Genomic DNA, 22,602 nt, shown 5'->3' on the forward strand with positions numbered 1-22,602 from the left:
AAAATCAGCAGTGCAGTGACATGTGTGGGTAATACCAAAAAGGTCCGTATTCCTTAATAATCAGAATGCACTGGATACAGCAACGGCTATGGGCCCCAACAACATCCCGGCTGCAGTGCTGAAGACGTGTGCTCCCGAACTAGCTGCGCCTCCAGCCAAACTGTTCCAGTACAGCCAGAACACTGGCATCTACCCGACAAGGTGGAAAATTGCCCAGGTATGTCCTGTCCACAAAGAGCAGGACAAATCCAATCCGGCCAATTACCGCCGCATCAGTCTACTCTCGATCATCAGCAAAGTGATGGAAGGTGTCGTCGACAGTGCTATCAAGCGGCACTTACTCACCAATAACCTGCCCACCGATGCTCAGTTTGGGTTCCGCCAGGACCGCTCGGCTCCAGACCTCATTACAGCCTTGGTCCAAACACTGACACAAGAGCTGAATTCCAGAGGTGAGGTGAGAATGACTTCCCTTGACGTCAAGGCAGCATTTGACAGTGTGTGGCACCAAGGAGCCCTAGTAAAATTGAAGTCAATGGGAATCGGGGAAAACTCTCCAGTGGTTGGAGTCATACCTAGCACAAAGGAAGATGGTAGTGGTTGTTGGAGGCCAATCATCTCAGCCCCAGGAGTTCCTCAGGGCAGTGTCCTAGGCCCAACCATCTTCAGCTGCTTCATCAATGACCTTCCCTCCATCATAAGGTCAGAAATGGGGATGTTCGCTGATGATGATAATGAAGCAGTCCGAGCCCACATGCAGCAAGACCTGGACAACATCCAGGCTTGGGCTCATAAGTGGCAAGTAACATTCGCGCCAGATAAGTGCCAGGCAATGACCATCTCCAACAAGAGAGAGTCTAACCACCTCCCCTTGACATTCAACGGCATTACCATTGCTGAATTCCCCACCATCAACATCCTTGGGGGGTCACCATTGACCAGAAACTTAACTGGATCAGCCATATAAATACTGTGGCTACAAGAGCAGGTCAGAGGCTGGGTATTCTGCGGCGAGTGACTCACCTGACTCCCCAGAGCCTTTGCACCATCTACAAGGCACAAGTCAGGAGTGTGATGGAATACTCTCCACTTGCCTGGCTGAGTGCAGCTCCAACAACACTCAAGAAGCTCGACACCATCCAGGACAAAGCAGCCCACTTGATTGGCACCCCATCCACCACCCTAAACATTCACTCCCTCCACCACCGGCGCACAGTGGCTGCAGTGTGTACCATCCACAGGATGCACTGCAGCAACTCGCCAAGGCTTCTTCGACAGCACCTCCCAAACCCACGACCTCTACCACCTCGAAGGACAAGGGCAGCAAGCACATGGGAACAACACCACCTGCACATTCCCCTCCAAGTCACACACCATCCCGACTTGGAAATATATCGCCGTTCCTTCATCGTCGCTGGGTCAAAATCCTGGAACTCCCCACCTAACAGCACTGTGGGAGAACCTTCACCACACAGACTGCAGCAGTTCAAGGAGGCGGCTCACCACCACCTTCTCAAGGGCAATTAGGGATGGGCAATAAATGCTGGCCTTGCCAGCGACGCCCACATCCCATGAACGAATAATAAATAAACAGGTTGCCAATCATAAAGCGACAGCAGGAAAGCACCAGAATTACTCCAACTTGAAACATTGCACGTCAGGGCAGAAGATCGAGGCTCCGAGAAAATGCTGTGCAGCTAATCACATCATGCAGAGTTCAAACCTGTTTGATGTGCCAGACTGACTGCTGAAATTTATTAATTTGATCAGTTTACACCCCACCATTGACCAGATTTTGGCAAGAGACACAGACCATTGCATGTCCTTGGGAGACTCTCCACATTACACGATCGTGAACTATGCAACAACTGAACAAGTTCCGACAGAAATGAAATATCTTACTACCAGATGTTGGAGCATAATTAACCCCTCTAAATCAACTAGTCAATTCAGAATATTCTGACTGCCTGGTAGTAGTCGCACACTTGGCAGGAAGCTGGCGACTGTACACGAATTAAGCTGAAGGCCACAGCAGTACCCTTAACTGTGCTGTGAGGGGTTCCGTTATTGAGCCTTCCTGGAAGGCCCAATAAAACTCAAACATGACAATTTGGGCTTAAGCTATTTCCCAGAGTTTGGTGGGGTGGGGTGGGGTGGGGGGGACGGTGGTGTGAAAGAGAGAACACAGTGGTACTATTTGCAGAACTTCCTTCATGAGTCTCAGGCTATGTGTGGTGACTTCTGAATAGGTTTAGAACCCAACAGAAAAATCAGACCCAGGAGTTGCTTGAAGTGACAACTTGGGATGCAATCCTAGGAGCCACCAATGGGTATCCTTTGGCTGAAAACCAATTTTAAGCCCAGCGTTGTAGTTAGTTTTAAAAAAAAGCTTTGATTATGAAGATCAGTGTTGTCACAGCAAAGTTGCAACCGAGCCATACATGTGAAAAATCACCAAGAAGCACGTATGAACTAGTAAACCAGTCAGCTGTAAGTATCAGAAAATTAAACTTCAGATTCATCATCTGTACCAGAAATAAAATATTTTTAGGATTGAATACTTATCTCCTAGTCTGGACAGCTGTGACACATGCTGATAAAGGTCTGCTTTTAACTGAGAAGGTTACGCTGTTTTTACTCTTTCGGAATATTTTGGTAGTCAAGAATGGTGGAATTTGTGGAATTCTGCAATAAAAAGTTGATGGTGAGCTTCCTGAGAAATTAGGAAAAATTTGATAAACAACTTGCCTTTATGTAACACCTTTAACATATGAAGCATTCCAAGGCACTTCACACAGCAGAAAACAGATACCGAACAACAGTAGGGAAATTAGGAACGGTGGTTGAATAAATAGGTTTTAAGAAGGCTTTTAAAAGTTAGGTGTGGCTTGGTGAGGTAAAAGGGTTAAGGGAGGGGCTTGCAGAACATAGGGCCAAGCCAGCTGCAAGCTCTGCTGTCAATGGTTGGAATGGAGGGAGAAGGGGATGATCAGGAAGCCAAAATCAAGGGAGCGAAGGGCATAGGATGGGAAGGCTCAAGGTTGTCGTAAAAGTAGGATGGGGCAAGACCATTTGGAGGAATTTATAGATGCAATGTGGGACATGGAACCAATGGAAGTCAGTGATGACACAGTTGATGGGTGAGCAGGATGGGATGTAGACAATGGAATTTTGAGCAAGTTGTGTGATAGGTGGAGCTTGGGTGTCTCAAAAGGAAGGTGGTGGAGAGGCCATATTTAGAGGTAATAAAAGTATGGATGAGGGTTTTTAGCAGAGGTGGACAATGTTGTAAGTTGGAAGTAAGCAGTCTTGGTGATCGATACGGTATGGGGTTTGAAGCTTGTCTGAGTTAAACATTACCGAAGTCATATGTCTAGTTTAGCCTAAGTGAGCAGCCTGAAAGAGGAATGGGGTTAATATCAACTTTGCCTTCCACTGAAATTCAAGAGCTGTTTTTGTCTTTTTTTTTCTGCCCAGACATTTGAAGATTTACAAGAGGACAAACAAGCTGTGGAGTTTCAGCAAAGAATCATAGATATTTTGCTTATGGTAAGAAAGAATAAACTTGCCTTTATATAGCATCTTTCACGACCTCTGGACTTCCCAAAGCGCTTTAAAGTCAATTAAGTACTTTTGTTGTCATTACTGTTGTAATTTAGGAAAGAAAGCAGCCAATTTGCACACAGCATGGCCTCACAAACATCAATGAAAGGAATGGCCAGAGATAATCTCTTGTTGATGGTCGTGGGTTGGTTGACTGATAAATGTTAGCCAGGACACTGGGAGAACTCCTCTGCTCCTCTTCGATTAGTGCCATGTCCGCCTGAAAGGGGCATCGATTTAACGTCTAATCTGAAAGATGGCTCCTTCAACAGTGCAGCTTTCCCTCAGTACTGCACTTTAACGTCCACTTAGATTGTGTGCTCAAGTCTCTGGAGTGGGGCTTGAACCCACGACCTTCTGGATCAGAGGGGAGGTGCTACCACTGAACCAAAGCCGACAGCACATATTCAAAAGTGCACTGAATTGCAAAGACCGAAAACTATCTTTGAAAGAACACAAACTTTTTAATTAGGCACTAATGCAGGAATTGTGCTATACATAGTTGTAGTTCCACTGACTCTAAGCAACTAGGGTTTAAATTCTATCACTTTGGGAAAAACACATAAATCAGATAGTCATGGCAACTGAGCATGCAATCATTTACTCACTGTATGAGGAATGTTTGACAATGCAGTAATCTCAACAAACTATGTTTAATGTTGAGATTTAAATTGTCCAGTACTAAAATGCCACCTTTGCTTCCCAACATAATTGTTTCTAAAGTATACTGTAACTAAACCCATAAAATGCCTGACCATGCTTCAGGTTATTTAGTGTGCTCAATTAAATTTATCAGATTGGGTGCTAGTATTCAAACAATGCTTTTTGATGTAATGTTCATTGACAACTTTGACACTCCTGCTGAAGGTTAGTTTCAAATATGGATTGTGGTAACTCCTAAGCTCACTGACCTGTATAAAAGATTTTTTTCCCCTTCCTCCTTTTGCTCCAAAAAATCTGGCCAGCATATATGCTGATCTGGGCAGGTGAAATGACATTTCAAAGGACAAAAAATAAAAATGAATGCACCTCCTTGCCTCTACCTGTTTCAGATCATGCCAGCCAGGGCCCTTGCCCAGCAGTTCCAGGACATCGAGGACTCCAGGTTTCTATGGATAGGCAGGAAGCAATGAGTGAATCAAACCCCAAAGCTCTCCAAATTTCATGCTCAAAGCTGGAGAATAATCATGTTGAACTTGACCTGCATCCACATTCCCTAGCTGGGCTTGGAGATCAGGACCTCCTAGCTAGCTGTTTACGAAGGGCTGCCAGGGAGGTTGACAAGGGTCCATTAACAGCTATAGTAACAACAAGTCTATTGGCCTGTAAAGAGGTTTAGAGTTTCTTTAAAATACTTTCAGGCTTGTTTACCTTCTCTCAACCTGCAGCAATAGGAAATTAGCACAGGCAGCTTCCAAACCTGGCTTGAGAGAGGTTTAAACAGGTTAGGCCAAGTCCTTGACCAGAGCCATTCCAGTCATCTCAATCAGCATGACAGGTGCTACTACCTCCAAATTAACATTTCCTTCAAGACCCTATCCACGTTCCAAAAATTCCATGTGAGGCACCCCCTCCCCACCAAAAACGAATTTGCATAGACCTGGCCTGTGCTTATTAGTTCTGCCCACCCAAGACCCACCCCCCCCCCCCCAACAGCAAGTAGACTAGCAAAGCTAATACATCTAGCAGCCACAGGAAGATGCATTCTCTCTCCCACCCCACATCCTCTCCATGGCAACATGCAACCCTTTCTGCAGAAAATGCATGGGTGAATATTTGGAAATATGTCAGTTGCAAAGCGTTTTGCCAAACACTGCCTGGAAGTACCAGACAGCCTGGAGCCCTTTGGAAGCCTACATAATCGAGATACCACACATACACATACATGCATACATACACTATTCATGAAGGCAAATATGAGACAAGTTGGAATGGGACCACAAAGTAATAACGAATCCCTTAAAGGTCAATAACTCTGCAAGATTCCCTCCATGTAGACAAGGCCCTTGATCTTCTTCGACCCAGGAGTCATCACCAAGTTTGATACCCCAAACAGTACATTGTTTCCGGGTACTTACAACTGTATTCATAACCCCAGCATGCTGGTGTATTCTCCTTTTAGGCACTGTGTATATTTTAAAAAGTTCAGTAACTTTACAATGGATTTTTGTCCAATGCACAGTACATTTATTATTTGGTTTTCTTTTTTAGGTGATGGTGGAGGGAACAGAATTCACACCTTCCCAGATTGGTTGTCTCTTCACTTTCTTGGCACGTCAGCTAGCCAGAGCCGAGAGCTCGCTGTTTGTAAACAGGCGGCTCTTTGATCAGGTGAGGAAGCTTTAATGAGCAAAAACTCAACAAAATCCTCAAGGCTTGTAACTTCAAACCTATTATCATTGAAGACTATGCAAATGACCCAAAAGAATAAGTAGTTGACTCTTTTAAAAACTGGAACTGACGCCCTGCATTATAACAATGTGTTTTAGAACAAAAGCATGAAAACCTGATCTGATGGGATCTTTTCATCCTATTTTCCCAAATCTGTATTTGTGTCTGAAACAAAAACTATGTGAGTGACACTTAACCTAAATTCCTGTTTGTGCTATTTCAATTTCTTGGAGATTTTTTGCCTTTTTCAAGGTAAAACTGTTAATGCTCAAGAATGAAATGTTCTTCTCTACTTTGGGAACCTAGTGTCAGTACCAGTGTGTGTTTTTTCTGCTTCCTGCACCAGTCTATTTATGGGCCTTTTGCAGATTAACATCAATTCTTATAAGTGTAGGCAGTTTTCTGCTGTAGATTTAATATTGGGTAAGGTTTGGCTTGGATTGCCCAGATCATTTCATGTTTCTGCTTGCTTTAATTTGTTAAAATGATAAATTTGTCACACTTAATATTTTAACAGTGAGATGAATGTAAAATTGATGAAAGTTCTTAAATAGAATTTTACAGCACAGAAACAGGCCATTTGGCCCAACAAGTCTTTGCTGGTGTATATGCTCCACACGAGCTTCCTTCCACCTTACTTCATGTCACCCTATCAACATATCCTTCCATTCCTTTCTCCATCATGTACTTATCTAGCTTCCCCTTAAATGCATCTATGCTATTCACCTCAACCACTCCATGTGGTGGCAAGTTCCACATTCTCACCACTGAGTAAAGAATGGAATGTTTACAACTGATTTTAAAATTTGTAATTAAAAATAGCACTCAAAGATAAGGTCACAGATTTAGTATCACAGTGAGTTAATTCATCACAGTCTCATGATCAAATGGACTAATTTTGTTCCAATTGTAAATGTAGCGCAGTCCTATCTAGCTGTAGGAAGAATGAGTGAAATCTTTAAAATTCAATTTAATTCCCGAAACTAGAAATGAAAAGTACAACTTACTTTCTACATGCCAACATATTAGCATGTACGTCAGCCACCATTTTTTTAATAGTAAAGTCCCAACAATCCATTACTGCATTGTTCTCTCCACCTACCAAAAAAAGCCCTAGCCTACTTACTTTTAGAAATGAAAATAGAAGAGTTAGATTTAGAAAAATGGCAAATGTATTTGTAAAGCCAGTAATGTGTATGAAGAGCATGATGTAGGAAAGCAGCATGCTATAGACTGAGCTAAACGATCCCACAATCAACGGATCAGGTCAAAGCTCTGCAACCCTGCCACATCTAATCGCGAATGGTGGTGGACAATTAAGCAACTAATGGGAGGAGGAGGCTCCATGAACATCTCCATCGTCAATGACGGCGGAGCCCAGAACGTAAGTGCAAAAGACAAGACTGAAGTGTTCACAACCATCTTCAGCCAGTTGTTGCAAGTGGATGATCTTTCTCTGCCTCCTCCTGAGGTCCCCACCATCACAGAAGCTAGTCTTCAGCCAATTTGATTCACTCCACATGATATCAAGAAATGGCTGTGTGCACTGGACACAGCAAAAGCTACAGGTCCCGACGACATCCTGGCTGAATTGCTGAAGACTTGTACTCCAGAACTAGCCACATCCTGAGCTAAGCTGTTCCAGCACAGATACAAAACTGGTATCTACCCGACAATGTGGAAAATTGCCCAGGTATGTCCTGTCCACAAAAATCAGGACAAATCCAATCCGACCCACCACCTCCAAGGGCCACTAGGGATGGACAATAAATGCCTGACTTGCCAGCAATGCCCATATCTTGAGAATGAATTTTAAAAAAAATACCTTGCTTGCTACTCATTCTACCTTTTTTACAAACCAGCAGGAATTATTTTGCACTTCAAATTGCTTGATTTTTACCAGCGTTATGTAACATTTTCAGCACTTAACCATGACTTTTGTTGAGCCTTAGTTATGCAAGACTACGACATGCTCCACATTGAACATTTTTCATAATGTAGGATGGTCATCTAGCCAGGTGGCTGGTGTGCTCATTGTATGGTAGAATACAGTGCTAAAGTTGTAGATATTAAATCAGTTCCTGTAGCTTCTAGTCTGCTATTGAAAGGCTAGTAATGTATTTACCAAGTGTGAGAAATTTGCTGGAATGAATTTCTCCATTTCTTTATTCTTGCACCCTCCACATGTTCGAGAAATGAGCTATAGCCATCACAGGAGAAATTACCATGGATGATGTCTCATATTTTTGACATCCATAATGGATTGATACAAGGATGTCTCCCAGATGACCACCTCCACCTCAGCTGTATAAAGTTCCTGACCCACCCCATCCTTGGTGGGTTTTTCCTAATTACTTGGGCACTCCGTGGTTTTGTCGCTATGTGCAGTGGTGTTCGTTCTGACTATTTATTTTTTTTCTAACATTTAGAAAAAAACAAATAGATGAAGTATTGTGATGAGCTGGGATTTAAGTATTATTCAAAATGTGACCAATTGGGAAAGCAGATGTGGCGATATGAATGATTGCATTTTTGATCAGTAATTTTAAAAAATGAGTAAGAGACATCGTTGGGCATGTGATCTCAATACTCCTATGTGCATGGCATATGCATGTGCACTTTAACCTTTTTCTGTGTTTGTTGGTAAAATGGTAAGACAAAAAGCAGAGTGCAAGTGTTTTTTGATTGTTGTGCTTTGCTTCCTTGGCTACTGCTTGTTGGTTATCTTATAAAATGTTGTGTAATACGGGTGAAAACGCCAGACTTCAGCACCATGGAAACACCAACATCGACTGGAGAGGGGAGCTGTTGTCATCAGCTTGACCAATCAGAATAACCCTCATAAGAAAGCAAGCCCAACCAATAACGAGTAGCTCCAACCACATCATGGCAACATCCAGCCATGTACTGGAGAGCAAGGACAGGTGTCTATGCAAGTCAACGTTCTCAGCAATCACTAAGTCAAAGTACCCCTCGCAACTGCTGGACAAAAACCTAGAAGCTGCAATAAGATGTCCTGTGTCTGATAAATTCATGCACCAAAGTCTGGATTTCTGGCAAGAGAAAGACTACAAAGTTTTGCACTGAATGGTAGTAAATGTTCTGTAAGTATACTCATGAAGTACATTTACCTTTTGAGTGCAAGGCATTTTTGACAAAAATTAGTGCATGTGGCTAAAACAAGTGCTGTAGTCAATGATTTCTATGGACAACACTGCATCAAAATATGGTATGTAGTCATTGACTTCATGGACAAATGAAGGAGAGGCTGCCTGCAAAACTTGAGGCCATCACCCCACGTTTGTAATCTATCCACTCTAACCAGTTTGCGCACCCCCCCCCACCTCAATTCAGATTGCTGTCTCCCATTAAAATCAATGGAACTGCTCCAGAATTCATACCGACTGTTCTATAACCTATACAACTGCAGCAACTCAAGGGGAATGAAGGTCTAAAATAGCAGGTCTCCAAGCCTGAACACTAACAGGAAAACAGTTATATTCTCAAAGTTAACCAATACGGTGAGTTTAACTTCAGAGAGATGGGTGACTCACTTTGAAAAGAAAGCACTGCCTCGGGCTTTCTTTCTGTTTTAAAATGAAAGGTTCTTCTGAGTGATTTAACAGTAAGCAATCTCAAATGTTGGTCTTGGATGAAGTGTTATTAAATTCCAGTTTGGGTTCCTTTCTAGGCTCTGGATTTCCTGTGTAATCCAGACAATGATTCACAACATGAAGAAAGTCAACAGGTAACAGAATGAATGTTGTTTTCTTGTTGCTATCGTCAGCCTCATTTATAAAGAGGGAAAACAAACAGCCCAGAAATTATGTGTTAAAGGAAAATAACAGCATAACACAACAAAGCCCAGTTCTGGCCACACACATGCACTTTCAGTAAGGGTCAATGGAAATTAATCGAGAAGGATCCCTGGCTGCTTTTTCATTGCCAAACTGAGATGAGCTAATTAAGCACAGACAAGGGATCAAACCTGGATTCATCATGGTCTGTTATAGTTCAGCTACTCATTGACTTAACTACCTGAACCATCAGGAGAACCCGCTGAGTTCAAATCAGCAGCCAGATGTATTGCCACTGCTCAACTGTTGCTTTAAATTTTTCCATTGACATAGAGCACAAACATGCTGAATTTTAAATAAAAACCTTCAAACTTAAGTGCCATCTAAATGAAACAAATTTCAATCAGAGTGGCTATTTATTTACTTATTAAATCTTTATGATGTGCATTTCAGAGACATATCATGGACTATATGGTTCCCTTGTTTCTACTGGGAATTTGCTACATATTAGCTGGAGGCTATCTTTGGAGCATGGTTGCTGTATTGATTGTATCAGTGCAATTTATTTTTGAAGATTAAAGGCTCTATTTTTGTCATTGTCAAGATATTTGCAAAAAAGCCTGTAATTAATCTTTGAAAACAAATTCTACCTGTATGAGTCTTGGAGCTTTTGTGCTCCAAAAAGAGCATCTTAGCTGACAGCAGCCTAGTCTACTCCACCGTTTGCCGTGAGAAATGTGTAGCTTATAGGGCTCGTGGTGGAGTTTTGCAAATGCAATTATTTTAACAAAAACCAACATATACGGTGATCTACGGTTATTACTTGCCCTTACCGGTATGTAGCAGCTCAGTTACCTTATCCTTCAACTTTTGACTAGCTCCCCAAAGCAGTGCATCGTAGAGAGAGCCTGTTGTGTATATAAAAGATTAAAACTGAATTCAAAATATTTAAAACAGAATAGTCAATGCAAAGGAATAAGAAACCATTAAATAAGTAACAATATTTAATACTTGACTTTTTCCCAATACAAAACTGAAGAACCTTAAAATGAATATAACTGAATAGTCTGAGTTTGAATCAAGTCTGAGCTGTTTACCTCATGAGTGTGTTAGTAATCATTTCAATGTTTGTAAAGTGTTTCAATGTCTGTAAAGTGTGAAGTGTTGTCACTAAATTTTATTTCCCTATATTACTCAGGCATTACTGGAGCTGCTTCAAGCAGGGGGTATTATTTACTTTGATGAAGAGAAGCTGATCTCTTTGGCTGAAAAAGTACAATTGTAAGCATTCATTAGAAAAAATGTAATCACATTGGAGCATCAATATACAGCACCACAGAAAACATGTGAATTTATAATCTTTTGTCATGCTGGAGAGAGGTGCTGAGCAGCAGAGCTAGATTAAGAATTCTTGGGGCCCAGGATACTTGGCCCCCCCCTCCCCCGATCCATTAAAACAAACCTGTTTTACTGGGGGCCCTATATTTGGCTTGATCCCCTTAGATCCATACGTTAATCTAGGAGGGCGAATGGGGAAGGAAAATGGATGGGAAAACCCCAAGCCAGTTTTATAGACTTTCTGGCATCTTGCTAACATGGAATTTGCAAGAGGTACATGGGAGAGAATACTGCTCTTGTGGGGGAGGGGAGGTGTGGTTGTATTTTTATCCCTCTGTGCTAAAATGTTACTCGACCTAACAATGCTGATATTGTTTCCTCAGCTATCAGGTGTGTGAATTTGTATATAAAAGAAAACGGCTTCACAGCAAGATCTTCATCTGTTACCTTAAAGATACTGTACGAAAGGTGAGTTTGTGTTATTTAAATTCTAGTTATAAATATTGGAGCTGAAGAAGTGTTGGTGTGGCATGATTCAACAAGTGAATCATGTTATAAATAAATTAAATTTCTGTATAAATAATTACCATTAATTTTAACACTTTAACGTGCAAAAGTCTGAAATATTTGTTATAAATGTTCCTATCCACAGCTGCAAGTGTACAAGTATATCCATGATACGTTAAGCAACACTGCGATGACTAAAGAAGAGAGACTTTCTTTCCAGGAGGAAATACTTAATCATATTCATGTAAGAAATTAATCTCTAATTTCCTTCTCCAAAAACAAAAATTCAATAACATGTTAATTAAAAACAGTGGTTTAAAGGTTGTCGCTTGTTTTTCATTATCCTACCAAAGTTAAATGAGGACAATCCTAATATACCACTTCAAAATGTTTGCTACACCGTACTTTTTATTAACTTCACACTTTTGTAAAAAAAAAGTCCTCCTCATCTCCATCCCTCTACTTTCCTACTCCTGCCTATTCTGATGCATTGTTCCCACTGTCAGTTACCATCCTCTGCAGATGGCACTCTACAAATCTTGCATGGTTTAAGCTCCTGCATAATGATATCTGCCTTCTTGCCATAGATTTCATGGGTCCAATGCATGTAGACTCAATGTTCAGGTGGGCTATTTCAATTGCCTCTGATAGAAAGTTGTATTAAACTATTATTTACATGGTGAAAACTGATCATGGATGATTTTAACTGCTCACTTCAAAACTAGTCCACAATTGTTTTTTAAAATTGAATTTTTGTTTGTGTGGTTGTAAACGGGGATTGAAATTAAAATTCAAGGTTACTAAAAGAAACAAAATTACTATGAGGAGATAAATAGATTGAAAGAAGATTCTTGATTTATTTTTTCTCATTTAACAAAAAACTTTATGCCTGAGTCGCAGGATGTTTGTGTTTGAAGGTATTAACCTTACAGTAAAATAATTACATCAAATGATTCACAGAAGAGTACAGTTAAATTGTTTTCCAATTGTGGTACAAACTTGGAGGAGTTAAAAGCTTAGCAAGCAGTATAAGACAGTTTTACAGCTCGGCTAGCTTTTGATGGAGTTGGAGTGTTGGAGTATCTGATTTCCATTTAACACAATAGAGTATGAATCCTACTCTTGACGGGCATTTCAAATTCATCTACTCCTTTGTGGGTGGAATTCCACTGAACTGCAAAATAGTGTGTAAAATGGTGGCAAAACAAAATATTAATAGGATAGTTGTAGACACCAAGAAGATATCAATGGGTTGGTGGAGTGGGTGGAAAAGTGGCAAGTGGAGTTCAACCCGGAGAAGTGTGAGATAATGCACTTAGAGGAGGGCAAACAGTAAAAGGGAATACGCAGTAAACGGGAATATATTGAGAGGGATAGAGGAAGTGAGAGACCTTGGAGTGCATGTGCACAGGTCCCTGAAGGTGGCAGTACAGGTACATAAGGTTGTGAAGAAGGCATACAGAATGCTGTCCTTAGCCGAGGTATAGAATACAAAAGCAGGGATGTAATGATGGAACTGTATAAAACACTGGTAAGGCCACAGCTGGAGTATTGTGTGCAGTTCTGGTCACCACATTACAGGAAGGACTTAATTGCTCTGGAGAGAGCCAAGAGAAGATTTACAAGAATGTAGCCAGGGCTTGAAAATTGCAGCTATGAGGAGAGATTGGATAGGCTGTGGTTATTTTCCTTGGAGCAGAGGAGGCTGCAGGGAGACATGATTGAGGTGTACAAAATTATGAGGGGCCCAGATTGAGTAGACAGGAAGTACCTGTTTCCCCTGGCGGAGAGTTCAAGAACCAGAGGACATATGTTTAAGCTGATTGACGAAAGGATTAGAGGGGACATGAGGAAAAACATTTTTACCCAGAGGGTAGTGGGTGTATGGAATTCGATGCCCGAATTGGTGGTAGAGGCAGGGACCCTCAACTCTTTTTAAAAAGTACCTGGACCTGCACCTAAAGTGCTGTAAGCTGTAGGGCTACACACCTGGAAGGTGGGATTAGAATGGGCACCTGATTGTTCTTCGAGCCGGCGCGGACACGATGGGCTGAATGGCCCCCTTCTGTGCTGTATCTTTTCTTTGGTTCTTCTATTAAGCCAGGATGCTTGAGAACATAAAAAGTCACAGATTAGAAAAGGCCATTTTTGGTCCATTAAGGTCATGGCTCAAGTATTCTAATTTATCCAGCCATGCATTTAGTTGTATTTTGAACTTTCCTAATGCATTTAATTCCACTACTATAAAAACTTACTTGACCCTTGACTCCACCTCCTTTTGGCCAATCACCAAAAGTGCCAGCAGCAATAGAGAAGTCTATAGGGTCCATTTCTGTCCCACACTCCTAACTGAGGGAAAACATGAAGACAACAAGTGGAGCTTTGACTGGAAGGAATGTAAAGTAATTAAAATTCCTACGCGTACTGGCTGAAGTGTTTTGGAAAGAGTGCACCATATCCGATTGGTCTATGCTGGCGTTTATGCTCCACATGAGCCTCTATTCCTTTCTCCCCCATGTGCTTATCTAGCTTCCCCTTAAATGCATCTATGCTATTTGCCTCAACAACCCTTGGGGTAGAACGTTCCATATTCTAACCACTTTGGGTAAAGAAGTTTCTCCTGAATTTCCTATTGGAGTTATTAGTGACAATCATATTTTTTATGACCCCTAGTTTTGGACTCCCTCGCAAGTGGAAACATTTTCTCTATGTCTACTCTATCGAAACTTTTCATAGTCTTAAAGACCTCTATCAGGTCATCCCTCAGCCTTCTCTTTTCAAGAGATGTGTGAGCAAATGAGCTTTGGGCACATTGGATGCCTTCTGTAATTTTTGGTAGTGCAGTGTACTATAGAATCACAGAAAATTTACGGTACAGAAGGAGGCCATTCAGCCCATCATGTCCACAACTAATTGTTATGTATCTTGTGTTTTCTTTTGTAGGAGTTAGTTGAAGTGAGCCCACAACTAACTGCAGAACTGATGTTTAGACAATTTTCAAACAGTATCACGGTTATTCTGGAAACATTTCAGGTGAGTTTTGTTTTTACACATCTACGGCTTAATATGCCTTGGGGGAAAAAAAGAACAACGCATTATGTCAACCTATGTCTCTGTGCAGTGTATTCTTTGCAATTAACGTTTGTGGTTAACAGCAAAATGGTTCCTATACAGAGATGTGCTATGTACTGAGTCTCAAATTTCTTACATTAGAGAAATTTATGTTTGGCATAGTACTGTCGCTCAATTTTTAATGCTGCAGCCCCAACTACTGTTGTATGTGCATACCTGAAATCCATAAATAAATAATTGTACTTGAGAACATAAAAATTCTGTTGTCAGAATTACTTTCAACTAGTTATCCAAAAGTAACTGACATAATAGCAAATTAGTATGGGCTAGTATTTGTTTTGTCAACCACTTTTTTGGGGGGCTAGGTTTCAGTGTGATATTTCTTTCTGTAGTAGCATTTTTAAAGACACATGTTTGGGACAGTGAGCTGCTGGGGAGACTGATGGAGTCAAAGCCAAGTAGACGGCGGTGAGAGGCTAACAGGGTGGTTGCAGTTTTGCTACATTGAACTGTGGGAAGTTACAGTTCGTCCAGCTCTTGATGCCGGATACGGAGTCGGATAATACAGCAACTGCCCTGGAGTCAGTGGATCTACTTGGCTCTAACTCTTTCAGCCTCCCCAGGAGTTCACTGACACTGAACCCAATGGTGCACAAGCTCAGTGTTCTGTTCAACTCAATTGAAATTTCTGTTCTATCTGGTACATCATCAAGATCCCCACGTCCATGTCTTCAACTAAAGGATCAACTTTTTTTCCTAATGATATTGCCAGATTCCCTACCTTCACAATTCAGAACTCCTTGGCCAGACAAATGCAGCAGCCAATTTGCACACAGCAAGGTCCCAGCAAATGAGATGAATGACAAGTTGATCTGTTTTGTTGATGTTGGTTAAGGGATGAGTGTTGGGCACATGGAGAGCTTCCTGCTCCTCATTAAACAGTGCCATGGGATATTTTTTATGTCCCTCTGAACAGCCAGGCAAAGCCCTCCATTCTACATCTTGTCTGAAAGACCGCACCTCCAACTATGCAGCTCTGTCTCTGTACTACACTGATTATGTGCTCAAGTCCTGGAGTGGGGATTGAACTTGCAACCTCTTGACTCGGAAGAAAGTGTGCTACCACTGAGCCAAACTGGCAAACATTGGGCTTCTGGCCTGTAGTCACTTTTGATCTATGCTGATGCAGACACATGATGAAGGTAAATTCTCACGAATTTCAGTGTTCTAATTATTCACAGATGAAATACGGTAGTCCTGGTTAGCAGGCTGCATAGAAAACCATTTTCATGCTCTTGATTCCATATAACTCAACGCCATGCAGATTGGAGGTGGTTCTATACAGGGACACAAAGTCAGAGTGTTTCATCCAAGACCACAAGAAACAATGAACTTACACTTGTATAGCACCCAGGATGTCCCACAATGTTTTACACCAATGGATTACTTTTGAAGTGTAATTAAAGCCATTTACTGTCTGCCAGGGAGGTAGAGGGAGACCCATGGAGAAGATATTCTAGGGAGCATGTGTGTTACCACTCTGTCCTTTCACCACCAGGATCTGGGTTCAGATCCTATATAGACTGAGAAGTGTCTCATTTCTGACGGTTGCAAGAGTCCTGAGTCGAAAGAGTTTTAGTAATCTGTCCCCAGTTCGAGTGTAGGCCAATAGAATAAAATGGCCAATAATTGGAAGCCACTCTTAGAGGAAATCATAAGTGTTGGAAATTGATAAATTTGCACCGGTGTTGGTGTTCATTTTTAGAGAAGAGTAGAGGAAGCTTTACCTCTTGCCTATACTTTACCTGAATTAGGGAGTGCTTTTTGCTGATCTTAGGTGCAAGTAGGAAAGGGTTATATTCCCAATAATTATGACTCTGCCCTTGAACGAAAAAATTCCCCTTTTGTTTTTCTTTCCCCTCCCCAAGAAAAATTAACGGGGAGATGATATAAATAAGGAGCCTTGCCCCACAAAAAAAATCTACTTTTGCCATAATCCGTTTGAACGTGGAGGTTGAATGAGGAATGTTGGAGTTCAATCCTGTATGCAAAGCTCCCACCCACTTACCCCCTTTTTACTTTCCATGACCTTTTTGAGCAGTTGAAACTTCCAAATTCATAGTATCATAGTATGTTACAGCACAGAAGGAGGCCATTCGGCTCATCGTGCCCGTGCCAGCTCTCTGAAAGAGCTTTCCAATTAGTTGTGTGTTTCTTGCCTGAGTTGATCAATTCTAGTCTCCCAGTTGCTTGTCAAAAGAACTGAGATACATACCAGAATGAGATTTGCTTGGCGTAGCTGCTGAGATGCCTATTTGGCAACTGTGCTTCACCAAATATACTCCACTACTCCACTGGAACAGTGTGCCAGTGGATGACACACATTTGTATATGAACTACATTCAAAAAATGCTTCAACATTTTAACAATGATGATCTGTTTTTTTAATATCAAGATAGTATATCTATATTTTAAATTTCTGCATCAAATGCATCCAAATTCTGTGGCTTCACTGTAGGTGGTGTGTGTCTGAAGATGAACAGTAACATGGTCAATAATTTTGCAAATTATTCTCTTTACAGTATTTAAATCAGTCAAAGGAACAATAGTTTACTAATGCAATGACACTGAGATTTTGTGAATTTTTACTTCTGTCAAAATACAGCCAGTAAATATGTATACACCAGGACAGTTTGTGTTTTGTGTCTGTGTTTGAAGATTTAATAATGTATACTTTGCAATTTACACTTGATAAGACCTTAATATGCAAGTTTTATATTTTTTTAAATATTTAGGATCCACAGTTGTTTCAATTTCTTCATGGAATATTAGACCCCAGGTGAGATTGTCTGCATGGTTTGGAGATTTGTAATGTGAAAAAAAATTGTTTTTTTTTGTGTATTTCCAGTAAATCCCTGACTAAGCAATCATAAAGATCTCTAGATATCTTGTTTCGAGAAGAGCATATTAAGTTTTTATCTAGATCTGGCAGATAATTTCAATAAATGAAACTTTACATACTTTTTGAACAAACACACTAATGGAAGTATTAGAATATAAATTTTTGTACCCTTGATTCCTCATGCACAGTTTCTGATCTCACAGTAGAATTGTTGGTGGGTTACCAAGCAGAGGTTAGGTACTTCCCCACAGGGATCAAAAATCGGGTTGATAGTTACTCTGAACTGCTATTCGCCTCCTAACAATCAGTATACAGCAACATCACCAGAAACCTGGTAGCCACCATCTGTTAGAATCATAGAATTTAAAGCACAGAAGGCGGCCATTCAGCCCATTGTGCTAGTGCTAGCTGTTCACCTGGAGCTCTCTAATCCAATTTCCCTGCCCTTTCCCAGTATCACTTTATATTCATTTTCAAATAAAAGCCAGTTCCCTTTTAAATGATGTTATAGTCTCTGCTACAGTACTTATTGTGGTAAAATATTCTATGTTCTAATAAATTCTTCTAATTTCATTGTTCCAGACACAGACCCGAGTCTGATGGTCACTTACCTTTTTGGCAGCTATCCCACATTGTTCGGGCCTCTTGCTACCTCATTGGTTGATGTGGTGAAAGTCACTGGACCAATTCTAAAGCTCACCTCATTGCTCAATTGCCTTGTAAATAAACTGTGTTGCCAGTGAGAGAGCACAAAACATGACAAGCCACTGAACTCGAGCACCATTGCATCTTGCAAGTCACTGGTCAGCAGCTCTGTCAATGGGACGCATTGAACTAATGAGAAACTGAGACATACATCAATATTGAATGAACCCAGTGAAGAGGTTGAAACATAACCGTATGTCTTAGCACTACAGTTGGGCAGGGCAGACACCAGGCATGTGGAACACACAACATTTATTAGCATTATGATAAGCAGTTTCATTTTCAAAATTTTCTCCACATACCATGGATTTAGTTTTTCAATGTATGCTGACTATCTTCTGCTCTTCCTATGCCCACAGTGATCAGAAAATCACTATCAGTAGAGCTTTATCTTTTTTGTTTGTTTTATCTGATTTTGGGTAATAAGTGTATCTTTGATTTGTAGCACAGAGCCTTGGCCTTTCCAGGACGCCAGTCTTTTAAACCATGAATATCATGAGAAGTATATTGACTTGTTGTGCCAAAGGAAACCAGATTTAGTGACTGCTTTCCTCAAGAAGTCAGAGTTCTATCGTCCAGAAGAAGCAATCAAGGTATAAAGCTGCATAATTGTTTTTCAGTGAAATCAATTGCAAGAATGTTCTAATATTTTCCAAAAAAAGCCCAAAAACACAGTAATCTGCAACTATTAAGATACTCATGCAATGTGCAAGAAAATATCAGTTTACATGAATAATAGGAAGTTTGGGAGTTAAATATGGAAAGTGTAATGTGATGAGCAACTTGCATGATATTACCACACTGGACCTTCAGAGGGTGACAATTTCATGGAAAAAAGTGGACAACTAAAAATGCTTAATTTTGTGTGGTTTTTTAAAAATTTATGCTTTTGTTTATAAAAGGACAAAAATAGATTTTTTTTTCAACCAAGACTGCTTGCAGTTTCAAGGAAACACCTGTGACTCTCGGCTGACCGGTTTTGTTTTTAACTTGGGCACTCTGATACTGAAATAGAGAATATAGTATAGCTACAAGATTAGCTTTATTACTGTACTAACTGCTAAATGGAACCCCTAAAATATTTACCTAGTTTAACTAAAACATTTTTCAGTGCGTGTCATTGCCCTTTATTATAAAGCAAATCTTAAATTTGCTTTGTAATTTTTCACTTTATAAGATGATTCACATAGTGAATTGAAGTTAGTTATGTAGGCAAAGATGGCAGACATTTTGTGCACATCAAAATCCCACTAACAATAATTAGATGAATGACCAGTTAATCTTTTACTTTTTTCCCCAACTGCAATAATCTATTCTACTTACTCTAACACTTAACTTTAAGGTTAAAAACTTTTATTTAACTTTTTTATCTGTAACTCCTTGAAGGATTAATATCCAAGATTGACTTGAAAGACCATGCGACATATATTGCAGATGAAGCTGAAAATAACTATAATTGCATACATGCCTTTTAAGATGGAATATAATATACAAGCAATGATTAAATATGTGTAATGCAGTTAAGAATCAAAAAGTGGTTAAAAAATAAATCAGTAGCTGTAGCAAACAAATCAGTTTAAATGAGAGGTTTCTGTAAGTTGTATGCTCTGCTGAATATATCCATACCACGAGAAAAGACATTATAACTTCTTTAACCAAGAAGACTCATTCCAAAAATGCCTTTCCACTCATATATAAAACTTTTAAAACTTCTATAATAAAGAATGTAAATAATAATCTTGATGTGGGGACATTGTGCCACCTCAAAGATTCAGTCTTGAAACCAACTTCATAGTTTAATCTTGGCTTCCATCTCTGCTGACAATAGTGAACAGCAGGGGGAGTTATCTCACTGATGTTAATTTGTGTCACTGAATTTCCACAACTATGATTATCAAATGCCAGTTTGTAATGCAGTTTACCCATATATGAAGCTTTCGGCACAAACCGATACACATTACGGGACCTAAATCTAGTACAGTACATGATTAGTCATATTCCAGAGTTTGCTTCCCAATAAATTTAGTTGCAAGAACCTGATAAATGCCTATATTTCTCTGCTTATGGATAAATGCTGGATAGACTCAGTTGAAATGAAACATTGATTCAAGGTGCGTTCATCCTTGACTCTTTCGTATTCTTGCTGTAATAAAGACAAGGTAGTAAATGTCAATATCGGGACATTAGTACAATGACACCACCAGCTTTGTAGGTTAAGGGTGCAGTTATAAAGCTATTGTTAATGCAAAACTCTTTCTGCTGCTCATTGGTGCAAAAGTGGCAACATAACTCCTGATCTGACTACATAACATACTAAAGACAAGCAGTGAGAGACCCATCAGAGGCTATCTCACTGCTTAGGCATTACATTGTGTGGAGTATAATTCCAATGTAGTTGAAGCTGAATTTAAAAAGTCGACTGGACCTCCTACACACTTTAGAAACTTAGTACAGAATCTTTAATATTTAGAGAAAGCGGATGCTCTTTTTATGTGTCAGCAGTCCGAGCCCGCATGCAGCAAGACCTGGACAACATCCAGGCTTGGGCTGATAAGTGGCAAATAACATTCACGCCAGACAAGTGCCAGGAATGACCATCTCCAAGAGAGTGTCTAACCACCTCCCCTTGATATTCAACGGCATTACCATCGCCAAATTCCCCACCATCAACATCCTGGGGTCACCATTGACCAGAAACTTAACTGGACCAGCCATATAAATACTATGGCTACAAGAGCAGGTCAGAGGCTGGGTATTCTGTGGCGAGTGACTCCCCAAAGCCTTTCCACCATCTACAAGGCACAAGTCAGGAGTGTGATGGAATACTCTCCACTTGCTTGGATGAGTGCAGCTCCAACAACACTCACGAAGCTCAACACCATCCAGGACAAAGCAGCCTGCTTGATTGGCACCCCATCCACCACCCTAAACATTCACTCCCTCCACCACTGGCACACAGTGGCTGCAGTGTGTACCATCCACGGGATGCACTGCAGCAACTCGCCAAGGCTTCTTCGACAGCACCTCCCAAACCCGCGACCTCTACCACCTAGAAGGTCAAGAGCAGCAGGCACATGGGAACACCATCTGCACGTTCCCCTCCAAGTCACACACCATCCTGACTTGGAAATATTTCGCTGTTCCTTCATTGTCGCTGGGTCAAAATCCTGGAACTCCCTTCCTAACAGCACTGTGGGAGAACCTTCACCACACGGACTGCAGCGGTTCAGGAAGGCGGCTCACCACCACCTTCTCAAGGGCAATTAGGGATGGGCAATAAATGCTGGCCTTGCCAACGATGCCCACATCCCATGAACGAATAAAAAAAAAAGCCTTAGCTCAGTTGGTAGCACTCCCGCCTCTGAGTCAGAAGGTCATAAGTTCAAGTCCCAGTCGATACCTGAGCACATAGTCTAGGCTGACATTCCAGTACAGTACTGAGGGAGTGCTGCACTGTCGGAGGTGCCATCTTTTGGATGAGATGTTAAAGATCCAATGGCACTATTTCAAAGAAGAGCAGAGGTGTTCTCCCTGATGTCCTGGCCAATACTTGTCACTCAACCAGCATCAAAAACAGATGATCTGGTCATTACCTCATTGCTGTTTGGGCCTTGCTGTGTGCAAATTGACTGCCCGTTTCCTACATTGCAACAGTGACTACACTACAAAAGTACATCATTGGCTGTAAAACGCTTTGGGACGTCCTGAGGTCGTGAAAGACACTATAGAAATGCAAGTCTTTCTTTCTTGTCTTTGTGCTTAAAACAAAATATCACCAGCCAGGGAGCACAGCAGAGCACATTAACCCTCCATGCAGTAGAGCTTTATCATGGCAAGTATAATGTGATCAGAGCCCACAGCAAAACTCTGGTTTTGTACTTACTGGTTCTGGAGTTGTATTGCAATATAACTGCAGGCTTATTCACATTTGCTAGCCTTTTTTCATATTCCTTTTTAGCTCTTTTACACTCCCTTTTCACCTCTCACTACACTAGGGTGGGGGGAGGGGGGCAAAGGGACTGGGAGATGCACGAGGCCAGAGTTATAGGAAGGTTGTAGGCCGGGAGAACGTAAGAGAGAAGGAGGAACAAGGCCATGAATGGATTTAAATACAAGGAAGAGAATTTTAAACTTGAGGCCAGCAAGTACAGGGCTAATGGGTGATCATGTCTTCGGTGGCATAGGATATGGGCAGCTGAGTTTTAGATGAGTTGGTTTATGGAGGATGGTGGATGAGAGGCTGACTAGGAGGGCTGTGGAATAATTGAGTATGGAGGTGACGACAGC

The 22,602-nt window shown here is 41.0% G+C and overlaps 1 protein-coding gene across 3 annotated transcripts in view; it reads left to right on the top strand.

Annotated features, from left to right (window-relative positions):
- The window catches only part of LOC137320195 (vacuolar protein sorting-associated protein 8 homolog), a 168,534-nt gene that overhangs the window by 96,076 nt on the left and 49,856 nt on the right, over positions 1-22,602 (top strand). For all 3 annotated transcript variants that reach the window (XM_067981913.1, XM_067981914.1, XM_067981915.1), the window contains 9 exons: positions 3,478-3,549; positions 5,815-5,934; positions 9,686-9,742; positions 10,990-11,072; positions 11,513-11,597; positions 11,782-11,880; positions 14,580-14,669; positions 17,504-17,547; positions 18,761-18,908. In XM_067981913.1, the coding sequence (XP_067838014.1) occupies positions 3,478-3,549; positions 5,815-5,934; positions 9,686-9,742; positions 10,990-11,072; positions 11,513-11,597; positions 11,782-11,880; positions 14,580-14,669; positions 17,504-17,547; positions 18,761-18,908 (798 nt within the window). The remainder of the gene's footprint in view (positions 1-3,477; positions 3,550-5,814; positions 5,935-9,685; positions 9,743-10,989; positions 11,073-11,512; positions 11,598-11,781; positions 11,881-14,579; positions 14,670-17,503; positions 17,548-18,760; positions 18,909-22,602) is intronic.

This window comes from Heptranchias perlo, chromosome 3, assembly GCF_035084215.1.
Source record: "Heptranchias perlo isolate sHepPer1 chromosome 3, sHepPer1.hap1, whole genome shotgun sequence".
Lineage (NCBI taxonomy): Eukaryota > Metazoa > Chordata > Chondrichthyes > Hexanchiformes > Hexanchidae > Heptranchias > Heptranchias perlo.